Genomic DNA, 15,753 nt, shown 5'->3' with positions numbered 1-15,753 from the left:
GTATTCATCAATGTATTCATGTAAATACGTTTATTCTTTTGATTGTACTGGTGGCTCATAGGACCCCACGCGTTGGATCCTATGAGCCACTTCAACAAATTTACATTTTTTGCTCCACATTAAAAATCTGAAAAGACACGAATTTTCTCTTTGGTGATTCAACAGGTTATATCACAAGTTATGCTAGCATAAAATATGAGGTGAAAATATTCAGAAATAAAAAAGTTATGGGGCTAAATCAAAAAGGGGGATCATAGGCCCCGACCTTCCCCTATTCTTTAAATATGATCTACGTAACATTTTCTAACTGTCTTCTGTAGCTCATGGTACCAGCTGCACTACAAAACTTTGTACGATTTTAAAAAGAACCACATGTTTAAAACACTACAAACTACCGCCCTGGTAGTGTCATGAGAATAAGGCAATTGCTGCAAGCCTTCATATCCCCTTCTCTAGATATCCCTGGTTCGACTTCAGCCACCCGCACTTGCTGTTGTTTCTCTGGGCAAGAAACTTTACGATAATTGCCTCTACCCAGTGATCGATTTCGAGTAATGGGCAGTACCAAATTTAAGTCATAAGTTGAGTAGATAACCGGAAACAGACATTGCAGTCGGCTGCAGCGTGGGTCAGGTGTACGTCGGAAGGCGTACACCGATCATGCATAGCGCTCAAGTCCTTTTTCCCGCAATGCAAGATAAAGATATGAAAAACAAACACACAAACAATTACTCGATAATTAGCTGATAGATGAGCATTATCGCTATATCTTATCTTAAAACTTTAAAAAAAAAACTTGGTTTTTCAGCAACAAAAGTGCCCCTTTTTCATAATCCTGCCCCCAGTCAAAAATCGTTCCGGCGCCCCTGTATTTACGATATAAGTAATAGCCTATAACGGAGTTCAGTAGATTACAACTGAGTGCAAATCAGTGTATTGGTCACGTCTATTCAGGGTGTAGCCAGTAAATTCTTTTTGAAGGGAGTGAAATAGTTATTTTTGCACATGTGAACGAGCCACCGTAGACCGAACATCCACAGCTATTTCTGGGGAATTATTCCAACCACTATAGGAGCGCTGAATGGAAAGCAGTCATGAAATGCGTTGCTCAAGCGCACACCCTGAGAGCCAAACCAGCGGCGCTTGATCTTGATTGAGGCGCTTAACCGCTGAGCAAACGGGGTGGATTCCAGCCATCACTCATATCACTGTATCGAGCATTCTGGGGCGTTTATCTCCGTTGACCAAACCATGATGTCTTTTTCTAGTGATTTAGGCTACTTCTCACTCAATAAGGTGTTGCAACCGTGCCATATTTTAAACTGATTGTCCTGCTTTGGTATCATGCACGTTATAACGACCGCGTTTTATCGCTTCTACCTTTTTCTAGATCTGTTATGTTGGGCATATATTGTTTTTGTTGTGGTGGTCAGAAACAAACTGAACTTGTGATCAAAATATAGTTTCTTTGAAATAGTAGTCCAGTTTTAACCCGGTGATGTCCCCGTTACCGAGGGTGGCCGGATTCACCTCCAAGTGCTGCAATCGCCTTCACACCCTGCGTCCACATCGATCTGTCTAACGCGTCCTCTCTTGTCAAGCCCACCTTGCTGCTTTCCTCCTCCACTTGCCTTTTCCACGTCTTCACGTGAATATTTTTTTAAACTTTTGAAGCGCTGTAGCTACATTGAAAACATTAATTTAAGTTATGTAATCCCTTTGGTAACTTATAAATACAGCATTCTTTCTTATTGTTTTATCCACGACGTAATGTCAGTTACTAGAACGAAACTCTTCATTGACAACACAGTTTTTCTGCCACGTGTAATAGACTATAAAAAAACGCAGCTGAGAAAAGGAGATTGTTTACATTGCTTCAACCTCGCCCGGCGTTGTAAAAATGTAAAAAGATCCACTTTTCTCTGCCAGGGCGCGCTGACAAAGTCAGTGCAAGACCAACAATAGAAACAAAAAATAAGTACAAAATAATCTTTACAATTTTCAATTACGATTAGCAAAGCAATCATGCCAAAAAGATGCTACTTTCAAGACTGATTAGTAACTTGAATATTAAAACCGGTAGATTTGTACTTGATAAGCTCGGTAGAATCAGTAACCGCTGCATATTTACGTTGGTTTAACGTCAGTGAATGCTAAACTGCATTGAAACAGGTTAAGTAGCTTGCAAAAGTTGATTTTCTTCCAAACATGCAAAGGCATGTGATTTCGAATAAGCAAACCGAAAACCATCTCTCCGCACGTTCAAAATAACGCAGAAACATACCAGGTTGGTCCAACTGAAGACGCAGGCAAATTGGTTAAAGTTGAAAACATTTACGACTTGTTGCGTAGCTTTCGCAACGTTCACAACTCTTGGGAAGGATTGTAAAAAAAACGATAACCTCTTTTGCTTTGAGTGCCAACGGACATCTGTGTGTATCATGCAGTGGATTTGCTAGGTATGAATACTTAGCAGCATCTGCCCTTGTCTTGAAATTATTATTTTGCGTGAAGCTGACGTTATTGACGTCAGATCAAACAACAAGAGATAACAAAATAAAGAGTGAAATGCATTTCGCTGAACGGTTTGCACGTCACAAGTCAATAAATGAACATCAAAGTGCGAGACAAAGGGGGACGTGGCCTTTGTATAGTCAGCAATGGTGCCACTCTTTTTCCACTCGAACACTAAAGCCCAACATGCAAAATCAATGCTTTCACCAATGATTCGACGTTTGAGTCGTTGAATCAATGCAAAAAGAAAGAATTTTGCCCGCCGAAAAGTTAACATCCTCGTTGTTTTAGTGAGTTGCTTGTATAAAATTAAAACGCTCCTGGTATAGAAAGTGGTGTTTTATTAGCCCGGAGCCTAAAGTATAAAAAAATTCATAACAATAAAGAAATACATAATGTATTTTGGATATAAAATTGGCTTTCTGTTGTCGGTGGACTTCAGTCGCTTGAGGCAGACGGTCAGATTTTATGCCTGAAACAAACAAGATCAGATTAGAACCATGTCAAAATTATCATACGTTTACTATTGACGACGCTACATGTTAGGGTAAGGATGATATAATAAAAGAAACGTTTGCAAACGTTGAATCCATGCAAAAACAAGTGATTTGTTGGCTGAGGCATAAACAAATATTGAAAGATTATTATGAAGTTTTACATTCGGAACCAACGAGGGCACGCGGCTACGTTTGGCAAGACACTAACAAGTTTGAAGGTGGATGGGATACTTAGCTTTTTTGCCTTGTTATCCACTTGATTTAAATCTTCAACCAGGAAACATAAGCGTGGAATGTTTGTCAGCCCCGGTAACTGGCCCTGGGTCAAGAACCTCTACCAGTATGCGAAACTACTAGGAATAACCTACCAAGGCTTTGTCAGTCCGAGGATAAAGATTCACAGCCAACCAACCAATGTGGATACGGCAAAAAGTATAGACTTAGATATGTGCTAGCTACTCTTCTTTTAAGCAGGCTGGACGTCTTGATGATTGCTTAATGCGTATTGCTCATAGTGGGTAATCTGCTAAGGGATGTTCTCTAAGTCTAATGAACGACTTACTTTTTTGTTTTGAACCGGTAGATAGAGCTTGAATTCCGCAGGGAGCTCATCTTCTGAGTACAATCGATCGGAGAAATAAACTCGGCGAATTCTGCAGTTTGCGTGAATCTGTGCAAAAAATAGACGTCTAAAATACATTGTAAGCTGTAAGAAACTAATGCGAGACATACAAATTAGCATTGACGACTATAAATTTCTTGTTTTACAAGCCTGTGGTTCAAAAGAATTAACAAAAACCCTAGTGTGACATTTAGTATGATGTACTTTTTCGCAATCAGTTCACGCCATTCACCTGCACTCGAAGTGTTTCGATATAGTTCGTCCCGTAAGCTCTTCTGGTGAAATCTGATAAGTTAAACTGAATTTGGTTCCACCCGTCATCCAGTCTCATAGGCATGGTGCAAATGAATGGTTTTACACGAGTGGTGCTTTGATAGTTGGATGCTCGAAACCTCCTTCGAACGTTCTTGTCGTCTAAAACCTGCATCGCAAAAATCTCTTATTTTTCAAGAAAATGAAAAATGTAAAACGTTACCTACTTTTTACAAAAACGGAATGCTGCTTTAAAGAATAACTAAGATCGTTTATAACACATACAAGTGAAGTTGATTCATCGGCGACTGCCGGCTACCATGAACGTGGCTACGTGTTTAATGATTGCAGCGGGAATTTAAAGGTAAAAAACTAGAATTTTATATTTAGATTTTTTTCAGCATGAAATGGATCTTTTTCAAGGACTTATAGCAAGCTAAAAGTAACTATATAAGATAAAATAATCAACATCAAGACACTGAACAATACCTATCAACAATTCAACGATCAACATGTGTAAGCTGATGACTTGTATCAATGTAAAATAAACACGAATGGTTGCATATTTTATATTTATAAAAAGAATGAGCAAGATGCCAAAGGTTACATTATATAGGCATGAGCATTTCCAATTTGATCAGTTGCCTTATTTAAATCGCCTTATTAAGTTATTTAATGTAAACCGTCAATCTGTTTGTACAAGACAAATAAGCTAAATAAAGTAGCTCGCAAACAATCTCGAATTTCAAAACCTTCTTTTGATGTTGAAGTACAGCAATACACAACCCGTTTGAATATTTTGATCAATAGCCAGTTGTAAAAAAAATGTTAAGTCATGAAAGTATATTGCATATTACTGCTTCAAAAAATAAAACTATTTCCATGCGTTAAAAATTAACCCATTATTTTATAGCACTGCATATATTTTAAGGTACACAATCCTTCAATTGTGTTTCTTTAATCTACCACTCGGTGAACCTATAAGAGCTTTGAAGCTTTTCAAGATGTGTGTAATCACACAAGAATCAGAATCATACGCAATCTCCACCAAATGAAAAACACTGCACTAAAACCATATATATATATATTAGAAAAATCTGAATAAGAAGTGAACTATTTAACTTAAACAAGAAGATTTAATGTAGAAAAAATACAGCAGTCTGGTTAAACCAAATTAATCAAGAGTTGTCTCAAAACAGACAAGTGGTTGTTCAAATGTTAACTGCACTACAAAAGAACGCATAAATATATTATATATCCAATTGAATAAAATTTTTATAATAAGTAATAACGCAAGACAAAAAAGAATAGCCTAACTTTAATATAGAGTCTGGTGTGGTTACAACCTACAAAGACACATGCATCTAACTGAGTGCATCACTATTCATAATTTTATAGTAAAGCAAAATTATTTTCCAAAAGATACAATCATTGTCCTGGAACTGGAATATAATATAGCTGCTATACAATAGCTAAGTTCTTCCATTAACATTTTTAATTTAGCACTTCACAATCTAACAGTTCACAGAGATAATAATCATGTTTCTTTTGTCACTGCAGAATGAACATACCACAAGATCTTAATGCATTCAAATGTAGCTGCTTTTGTTGCAAATAGAATTTGCTTTAAAACATTTTTGTTTAGCTACTATAGTACTAAGAGAGAAGATAAAGCTTTGGTAGAGAGTTTGCTTTGTTAAACCATAGAGAAATAAAACATAGTAACTTTAGCGGGTTTAGCATACTTTATTTCACACAAAATATAACATAATTAAAATAAAATAAACTCAAACGTTTCCGACACGTACGTGTGTCCTCATCAGGAATTAAATCTGTAATACATAATTTACTCGCAATCATTCTAGTATCATTTGTTCAGTTTGTGCTTTCAGTCCAGAGTGTCGTTACAGTTACAGTGCAAAGTCAAATTTATCTTACAATTTTTCATTTTATGTATTGCAGATTTAATTCCTGATGAGGACACACGTACGTGTCAAAAACGTTTGAGTTTATTTTATTTTAATTATGTTATATTTTGTGTGAAATAAAGTATGCTAAACCCGCTAAAGTTACTATGTTTTATTTCTCTAAGAGAGAAGAAACATAGAAATGATAGAAAACATAACAAATAGGGAAGGACATATTGTCCTTTTTATCAATCTACACATTATCAACCGTATACATCAACTTTTACATAGAAACAATATTTTTGTAGCGGTAAATCTAGAAAAGAAAGACTTTACCAAATTGCATAAGTTATAATCTCAATTGCATTCAATTAAAAACACCATTTTTGAATAACTCATTGGCAACAATTTGGGGAGATTTATTCAGTATCAAAATAACTGAATCCGTTAGCCTACTTGAATTGTGAAGTATACATCAAACATGCACATAATGTAACTGGCATATTAACAGAAATGAAACAGCCATAGCAATTACCTGAACTTCAAAGGTAAAATATTTCTTTAAGTTCTTTATGATCATGACAAGGAAAGGAAGCTTGATACCCAAAGTTTTATTTGGATCAGCGGGGCATGTAATAAATGTTGTGCTAACATTGGTTCCTTCAATTTCTAAGACTAAAGATTGAATGTCATTGTCTGTAATTCTCTTGATATGTCCATTACGAACCTACAAACCAAAGAATGATTTCAGATTTAAATAAAATTATATATAAAGATAAAGGTGAGTCCCATACTTGATCCAAGCACCGGGGGATGAGAAGATAAGGTTCTCATTATACTAACCTTTCGACACTAATGCTTTTTACGCTATGTGCCGTGACTTGCTTTTTGGTTTTTAAATTATGTTTTTAGAAAAACTGTTTTATATAATAAACAAAAAAATGGCATCCTGACTTGCAAGCGACATAAAGACAAATATGTCAAGAAGAAGTGCTTTTATCAGGGTCCCATAGTGTTGTTATCACCGCATTATTTATCGTGCAGTTTTTACGGATTGTTTATGAATAGTTCACCAGAACGACAGTGGTGTTTGGACGCATTTTGAAATTAAAACAGCAATCACAAAATGTGCTAACAATATTGTAATTTTAATACACACAACAATGCCAGCAAATTATTATATGCTTAAGAATATAAAAATATGTTTCTTTTAAAAACAAGAGTCAGCAAAAAGAGTGAACTTCAAAGTCAGCAAGCTCTGGTAGCTTCTGGTGGATTAAATTGTTAATTGGCAACAAGTCTTAATTACAAGGGAGAAAACTTTTGTTAATTACAAGCTGTCAATTTTGATGAATAGGGCTGCACCACCAGTTGAAAGCCTGTACAAGTATGCAAAACAGTCAAGATTTACCGTAGTTCCCGAAAAGATTTTTTCTACTATGGGATTCCTACTGTATTTGATCGACTGATGAATAGTTCAACAGTCGTCAAGATTAGAGTTTTTTCTCATTTGCTGTTGTTTTAGACAATTAACGACTTTTTACAAACAATAACATAAGGTACATACCTTTTTATCCCAGATTTGCAAAGGTTTGCTGCCTATACTGTAAAGTATTGATAGAAAGCCACTTTGAAAAGTATTTTTAAACATTTTTCTTCTTAATTCTGTGCTAGGTGTTACCAAGTCGTCTTACTTGACGCAGAATGAATGATAAAACAATACCGAAAGCAACAGCACGCTAGAAAATGCTTGAGCAACGCGAACTTCTACCTAGAATAGTTACGGTAGTAACCATTCACGTTTCTATGCAGTCCTGGAACCGTTGCCATGAAAAGTGAGAAACTTGGCAGTTACTATGAGCTCATGACGACATAATATTCATCCGCTGTTCTAATGTTTTCTTAATTCAAAATTTCAACTACTTTAAACTTGCATATAATATATAAATACAATAAAATAAATACTTTTGAATGTTTTTAGTACAAATTTTTTTTTTAATATTCTGTTTATAATTGTGCGGAGTTATATACTGTGTCAAACAGAGCATAAGTGGTCGTCATGGACAACGACGCATGATTGGTTCAAGAGAGCAAAGCAATCATACAAGAAAATCCCGCGAAACCGAATTAAGTCAGCCAGACTGACCCACATTTGTTGCTAAGGGACGCTGAAAAAAGACTTCAAGGAGGGAAAATTCTCACGCTATGACCATCACCGCGAAAACGTTGCTTGCGCAGACTTGGCAGTTTGTTTTGGTTGGTATTGATTTCACTAACAGCTGATTGCTGGTCAAGCATGATACTCATGCGGCAAACTATAGAAAGAAAAAGCTTTTACTTTGTCTGTTGTAGACTATGAAGAACTGTTAGTTTGAAATAAACCTAGGACCATAAAAAGTAAATTTCATAAGAAACAGTCTGTGAAGCAGTGTAAGATTATGGTCAATTGCACTGGAAAGCTTTAATGAAAGTGGTTGTCAGATTGGGCGTCTTTAAATGTCGCAAACCTTGTACAGTTCAATTAATAGGTATCAGATTTTTTTAAGGTCTCAAGCATAACTTTAGTATCCTCAATCTATAAAAAATTCTATCTGCCCCTTTACAATCATAATCGCAGCCTAGCCTATCAATTCTATGCAGGCTGAGAAAACCTCAATGTTGCCACAGTGTGCATTCAACGCAGGGATATTCAACGTCAATTCAGGCAACACATCAGAAACATGTTTTTTTCTACTTTTTGTGGTGTGAATGTAGGAATGCTTTATTCTAAGGCTATGTAGCTTAGTTGCTTGCTTTTTGCACGGTATCTGTCATAGTTTTCAAAAAGTGTATTATTAACAATATTTACATTATTAACATGTAGTACCGTACAATCACAAATGTGTTTATTAAATTGACTCTGTGTTAAACAAAATAAAAAATGGATCAGTCCATAACAGGTTAAAGATAACAAGTTTTTAACATTTTTAAAGTAGTTGATGATAATAATATATTATTGATGTTTGATTCTTTAATCTATTGATGGCTTACAACATCACAGAGGAAGAAGAACTGCACAATCGGCATCAAAAAATGTTAGTTCTTGACAATGTGATATACAGTAGTCTGCTTAACAAAGAAATCACCACATGTGTTATTCTTGTTTGTTGTGACAACATGTAATTGAATGTAGTCTTACCTGTATCAACAGTTGTATTAGAAAGATAACAGATCTATGCTTGTATTCAGGATTTACAACTTCAGATGAATGATTAGTTGTTTTTAAGGGGGTGTATTTATCTTGAGAGTGAAGTAGAGGTTATAGATCAGCGTGCTGAATGTGAGAGTCTAAATTAGACCTTAGGCCAAGGTTATGTACAATATGCATATACAAGTATTTTAAACTATGACATAATTTATATCTGCTAGTTCTCACTCTGGTATATATCTATATTTCACTCCTGTCAAACATTTCTCTGAGTTTACACAGAAAAGTATCCAAATCTATCGTCTATTCAAGCACACAAGCAATGGCGAAAAATACTGCAACTAATAACTCTTCACCCAAGTTCTGTAAGATTAGCCAGCAAATAGCTAGTTCCTAGTCTGGTTGCTTGAGAAACAGACTATAAGTATGAAATTGCTTTGTAAATCTTCAAAATATAGTCGCAGGGATCTAATCGGGATACTAATGTCTAAAGGGGATATGAAGGCTTGCAGCGATTGCCTTATTCTCATGACACTACCAGGGCGGTAGTTTGTACCATGTTAAACATGCTGGTCTTTTTTAAATTGCAAAAAGTTTTGTAATGCAGCTGGTACACTGGTACAGTCAGCTACAGAAGACAGTTAGCAATGTGAAGAAGGGGTGTTCTCATGGCACGTGTTTTCGCCCACGTGTTTCGTTTCGAGAGCCCAGCCTCATGGGCGAAACACGTGTCTATCGCTGTCTATTCGATGCTACAATCGGCTGCCCAGAAACTTAACAGTTAGCAATGTTACGTAGAGCATATTTAAAGAATGTTTGCTTGGAAAGACAGTTGGAAAGTTACCAATAAGCTGCTTTTTTTTAACAAAGCCTTTGCAGTAGGCTAAAAAATGATTAAATGCAAAGCAAAATATGGGTAGTTTAATTTACAAGTAACCATGAGCATGCAGTGCATATCCAGGCCTGATGCTAATAGCGCAATGCAGGTTATCATAACTAGATATATTACACCAGGGCTTCTCAAACTATGGGTCGCGACCCCAAATGGGGTCGCGTAATGAAATTTTGGGGTCGTAATGAAATTCTAGTGCCGGTGGGTTGTAGTCTTGCCATGATGTCAATTGACCGCAACCGTCGGTGCGAACTGTCGAACGATAAAATATAATCAATCGCAACAATTGATGCATTGTTACGCTATCATTGCTGTAATGTGCTGACCAAAAGTAACCTTACCGCTCGCATTATGATTTCAGAGTAGCTTATCAACTAGTTTCTGAAGGAACGTAGACTAAAGTTTAAAGCAGTTACAAGATTAATTGACTATGGATCAGTGGTTAGGTTCCGTAGATTCATGCGGTAACAATTGCAAGCACAAAAAAAACAATTGATAAGTCAGAAAGAAAAAGAAAATATAATGATCAAAATGATCCGTTTTAATGTCATTAACGTGGATGTCCCCATAAGATGTTGAAACTTGACTTTAATCCGATCATATATTTAAATGAAAAACGTATCTGCTTTGAGACCTAGTGAAATATTTAGGAGTAATAATTAACGACTTGCTATCCGATGATGAAGACACAAAACGGCAATTACGGTCGTTGTATTGTGCTGGAAACATGTTAAAAGCAAGGTTTTCCAAATGTTCGATTGCTGTTAAAAATGTGTTGTTTCGTTCCTATTGTATGCCTTTTTATGCCTGTCAACTATGGTGCAACTATCTTTCATCCAGTAATAATCGCTTACGTGTTGGATACAATAATTGTTGCAGAATGTTGTTTAATCTGCAGAGACGACGCAGCATCACCTCTGCATTCGTTGATAACAATACCACAACTTTTCAAGCTCTCATTCGTAAAAAATTATACCAGTTTGTAACACGATGTAACTTGTTTTCCAATCAATAAATTTATGAAATAATGCCAACAGACTGTTACTATCAATCTTTGTATGTGGTACAATGCAACTCAGCTCTTCGGAGTTGAGTATCTGCTTTGTTTCTACATTTTATGTTTGATTGTAAAATGGACCATGTTGAGTCTGATGTAAATAAATAAATACATAAATGGGGTCGCATAGAAATATATTTTTCAAAATGGGGTCGCAGAACAAAAAAGTTTGAGAAGCCCTGTATTACACTACTATCGTTGTCATTTTCTGATAAAGAGAAGACCTTCTATTGTCAGATGTAATAAAAGCTTTCGTACCCCTTCTTTGGATATCCCTGTACAGTCTCCAGGGCCAAAGGCTAGTGGTTACAGAAAACTGCAGCATATAGTTTTACAATGTAAAGTTGTAAGAGGCTAGTTTTTGCCCAAACCTGGCTTGGCTTCATAGGCGCCAGGTTTTGAAAATTGCCGAGGGGCAAACTTTTTAACCGACCGATTGCTTACATTCAAAATGCTGATGTTTGTCAGCATTGATGTTTGTTTGCGTCTATCTGCCATTGCATATCGCCAAGCTTTATAATGTAGGCTCACGCCTCGAAATTCACGGCGGACATGTCCGCCGTCACAGCATGTAATGTCTGCGAGAAGTACCATCTAGATCGGTCATATTTGTCCGCCGAGAAATAACACAGGAACTAGCGATACAAATCGTCATTGCACAGCACGAACAATTGTTGCAATAATATATTTTCCAGCGCATCTACAAGATGTGAATACTGTATCCCTTAGCTTCCATTTAAGGAGGAAAACTTTCGATTTTTACGTTGCTTCAACAATTGATGACATTGAATCAGCGTAACAAAGGTAAATTCTTCGCTAAGAATCGATAGGAGTACAGGTACTTCTACACTCTACAGTCTACACTAATCACGCGCAATTTAGTTCAAGTTTTACCTCACAATGTCTGGCTTTGATCTCCGAGTAATATAGATACGGCAAGGTTGGTTACTAAATTAGATTATACGAGTAGGTTATTATTTACAGCAAGATGCAGCAAAATTTGTTAAGTTTTGGTATTAAAGTAAGAAAGAAAAGACCCAAGGAAAAGTCACTGTCGCTCACATGACACGCAAAAATAAACAAAAAAAACTGTGAAACTTTGCACAGCAGAAAATAGTAGCATTGGTGTAGAAATTTTCCGACTCTTGTCCAGAGCATTGTGACGCAATAAGCCACACGACCTCGTTCGGTGGAAGTTAATCAGTTATGTGATGTATTGACCAGCTACACGGCGCTTTGACTCTTCAAGCGCAAGTCGTTGGCCTGATGAAAGCCTTTCAGAGTGACTTTACTGATTTTTTAAAAAGCCTTCTAAAACCGTAGTTATAGTTCTGAAATGACGAAGAATTATTATCAAGATAAAATGATTAAGCATGACGATCGACGGCTAAAACTGGTGTGTCCGCCGAGATAGCTGCTCAGACCGGACACGTTTGTCCGCCGTCAACAAAAACGAATTTCGAGGCCTGTAGGCTACTTCGAATTATATGCTGGTCACTTTGAACTTTAGCTCTTAATACGCGTAGATACTAAACTGAGCAAACAGCACCTCGTTATTGACACTCCCAAGAAAAAACAAAGCGAAAGAAATCAAGAAAAACGTTTTTCTATCATTGTTACTATGCTTCAACGCGGAATGGCCTGTTTCGGTGAGAGCCCTTTTCGGCAATTTTTTTTAAATTATTGGGTACCGTAGCCTAATTATCATTGCCGTTTTAGGGTTAGGGGTTGGGGTTAGGGTCTTATTTCAACGTTTAGCGACGTTAAAACGATGTAAAAGCGGCAATCATAATTAGGTTACGATACCAGATAATTTTCAAAAAAAAATCACCGAATAGGGAACTCTACGAAAAAGGCTCTCACCGAATCGGACTCACCGAATAGTAGCAGACCCGCTTCAATAGCATCTATGCTGGCGTTTATCAGCTACCGTACTTCTGTTTCTTTTGTTATCTTAGGAGTAGTGCTCTTGTTGCAACAAGTAGATCTTTTAATTGAGATCGATCTGCAATGAAGGTCAAACTAACGCAAATCTGAACTTAGAAACATTTGATTTAGGATTTTTTTAAATAATTTGCGGGGAGGCAGCCACCCCGAGCTAAATTCACGGGGGGAGCACCGCCCGGAGTCGGAGCATAGGCGCCGCCCGGAGTCGGCGCCTATGCTTGGCTTAGTGTATGAACAGATCAATTGCGTCACTGACGGAATGGCCCGTTTCGGTGAGTCCGATTCGGTGAGTCTGATTCGGTGAGTCCGATCCCTTAATGGGGGATTTTTTCATTTTTTTTTTTAAATTATTGGGTACCGTAGCCTAATTATCATTGCCGTTTTAGGGTTAGGGGTTAGAGGTTAGGAACTCACCGAATCGGACTCACCGAATAGTAGCAGACCCTGTAACCAGCAAAAAAACATGTAGATTGTTATTGCAATAAGACATTTAATTTACCATACTGTGAATGCTGTACCCCCAATATTTTTCTTGAGATTACAGCATGTAATCGACAGCTTCCAAAACAGTTGGCAGTGGCTGTACGACTTAGATGCAGTAGCTTGTGATTGAAATTGTTCTGCCGACTTTTTTTATTTAGGAATTATGAAATACAGTATGCATTTTGTTATTATCTGTATTGTTTTTTATAAATACTTTTTATTTGATATTAAGACATTATTCCAATATTTCTTTGGACTAATGTAAGTTTTCATTGCTTCTTTTTATCTCAGAGTATCTCAGCGCACGACTTTGACTGCTGCAGCGAAGAAGCAAGATGAGTTAGAAGAAGAGCTTATGATGATCCCGGATGATGAACAGGGCTATGGGAGAAATGATGAAATTCGACAACAAGTAAAGATTACCAGTTGTCTGCAAAAGAGACTAGACGCTCAAAATCCGCTGTTGAAATGCCACAGTCAGTTGAAAGTAGAATATGATGCGATGGTACAAAAAGAAAAGGGCCAATGGATGAAGAACGTTAAAACATAGTGTTTTGTGCCCTGCTGACCTATGTGTGGTTCAATTCAGTCATGGATTGTAAAAATTATGATCTGTAGCTTGAAAGAGACAAAAATTACTCCTGAGGCGGAGAGCATGTGGTCTATTTTTTATCACAATATTTTAGTTCTACAGGATTGTGTTTTTTTTTAACTTTCACTGAGTTTTTATTTCACAAATATTCAGGGCCGTGTTAACTGCCTCTCGTACCCCCCGGTCAGGAGAGGGCACAGCTAATGTTGGGGCCCACCCATTTTAGTGAGTTTAATATTTTTTGACTGTTTAAAAAGTAAAACATGGCCTACTACAAAAGCTTAATATAATTAATAACTAATTAAATTATGCAAGGCCATGTTTACTGCTTTCCAAACCACCGACTGGGAGCCTACCTCTAACTAGGGGCCCAATCATGTTTAGTTCATGCATCGTTTTTTGGCGGGTAAATTCACATTTTTTTCATATTTGTTAAAAAAATTTGCTCACTCAACCACATTCTGTGGTTGAGGGGATCATCTCAACGATATTGAGCAAGCATAGTTGAGATTAAGAGAGTGAAAAGTTTTTTTGTTGTGTCTAAAAGAAATCTAACAAAATGATGCAATATTTTGAAGTGAACAGTAAACACTGCTCACTCAACAAATAGCTTGGTTAATCAATATTAATTAAATTGATAAATTTCGATGTGAATCAAGATAGGTTATGAAGTGAAAATGTTATCTGTAAAGGTGGGGACACCTCAGGTAAAAGCCTGCTGAAAAGGTTCTAGCCTGCTGAAAGGTTACAACACACTAAGCTGTACAAACTTTCATGAAATAAATTAATGAAATCCTTCTGTGGTTGTAAATAAAAAAAACTTTGAAATGGTAGGCTGACTTAGTTTTAAACTAAAATTTTACCCCAATCCAACTTTAATTTAATGAATTTTGTTACCTGCAAAGTGTGCATTTTGTTAAAAAAAAGTATTGCTCCTAAAAATGTCTAAAAAGTGACCAAAACAAGATTATATTTGTCAAAATTTTCTGAAGGACAAGCCTCTCACATCTCCTTTCCGGTTCATTTATTTGGACATTAAGTTTTGCACTGCATTGTTCATTTATGTTATAAATTTTACTTTGTTAAAATTCCGGTCCTTTCCCAACTTTTTACTAGATCCCCTTTTGCATTGTCGGCATACCCTATTAACTTTTTTTTTTATAACATCTTAAAAGTTGTTTACTCTAAGTTGCTAAAATGATGAATGTAAATTTTTTTCCCACATTGAAAGAGTTTACCGCTCTAAACGCATTCTGGTCCTATGTTAAGGAGCAATCACTAAACATAGGGGCCCACTAGTGGATTTTGGCGGTTAGATGGTGCCCACACGGCACCATCAACTAGCACCACTAACAGTAAAGCACCACCAAAGTAGTAAAAGCACCACTAACACCAGGGTAAGTCTTTGTCAACTTGACCAAGCTATGTAACCCATGGTCTCAGATTTTGATGAAACTTAGACACTTTGCAGAGCAAGTCATTCTGAGAAAAATGATACCAATCTCAGCAAAATCGGTTCAGCGGTTTTCGGGATATGGCCATTTGAAAATGAGGTGTTTTTGCGTTCGCTCAAGCATGAAATTAGTGAAAAGTTGGTACAACAAATTTTAAACGTAAATAAAACATACACCATTAATGTTACAAACTTCAAATTTTGTGAGAACTTAAGTTTGGTTAAAGTCAACACATTTACAAACTTTCAACAATTTTGGTCATGGTTGAATGATTTTGAAGACAAGTTAATATTGTTGTGGAATTGAAATCAATCAACCGTGACGTAACTTCCAAGCACTATACTGAAAA

General features: G+C 36.5%; 2 protein-coding genes across 3 annotated transcripts; one reads left to right on the top strand and one right to left on the bottom strand.

Annotated features, from left to right (window-relative positions):
- Positions 1 to 2,838: 2,838 nt before the first annotated feature.
- Positions 2,839 to 7,607, bottom strand: LOC145786693 (cilia- and flagella-associated protein 20). Its single transcript, XM_082598410.1, has 5 exons — positions 7,360 to 7,607; positions 6,328 to 6,519; positions 3,866 to 4,054; positions 3,574 to 3,681; positions 2,839 to 2,986 (listed from the first exon to the last, which is right to left on the bottom strand). Exons 1-5 carry the CDS (start codon positions 7,441 to 7,443, stop codon positions 2,981 to 2,983), a joined length of 579 nt encoding a protein of 192 aa, XP_082454536.1. The 5' UTR covers positions 7,444 to 7,607; the 3' UTR covers positions 2,839 to 2,980.
- Positions 7,608 to 7,908: 301 nt separating this feature from the next.
- Positions 7,909 to 15,484, top strand: LOC145786915 (uncharacterized). 2 transcript variants are annotated; one of them, XR_014291325.1, is made up of 2 exons: positions 7,909 to 8,048; positions 13,650 to 15,484. XR_014291325.1 is itself a non-coding variant. In XM_082598657.1 (2 exons), exons 1-2 carry the CDS (start codon positions 8,814 to 8,816, stop codon positions 13,906 to 13,908), a joined length of 312 nt encoding a protein of 103 aa, XP_082454783.1. In that variant the 5' UTR covers positions 8,734 to 8,813; the 3' UTR covers positions 13,909 to 15,484. The 2 variants fall into 2 exon arrangements, 1 of the variants encoding a protein (XP_082454783.1); XM_082598657.1 differs by lacking the exon at positions 7,909 to 8,048 and adding an exon at positions 8,734 to 8,866.
- Positions 15,485 to 15,753: the final 269 nt, after the last annotated feature.

Source organism: Aplidium turbinatum, chromosome 17 (genome assembly GCF_918807975.1).
Source record: "Aplidium turbinatum chromosome 17, kaAplTurb1.1, whole genome shotgun sequence".
Classification (NCBI taxonomy): domain Eukaryota; kingdom Metazoa; phylum Chordata; class Ascidiacea; order Aplousobranchia; family Polyclinidae; genus Aplidium; species Aplidium turbinatum.
The sequence above is the reverse complement of the archived record's forward strand: the minus strand, read 5'-3'. Positions and strand labels throughout refer to the sequence as shown.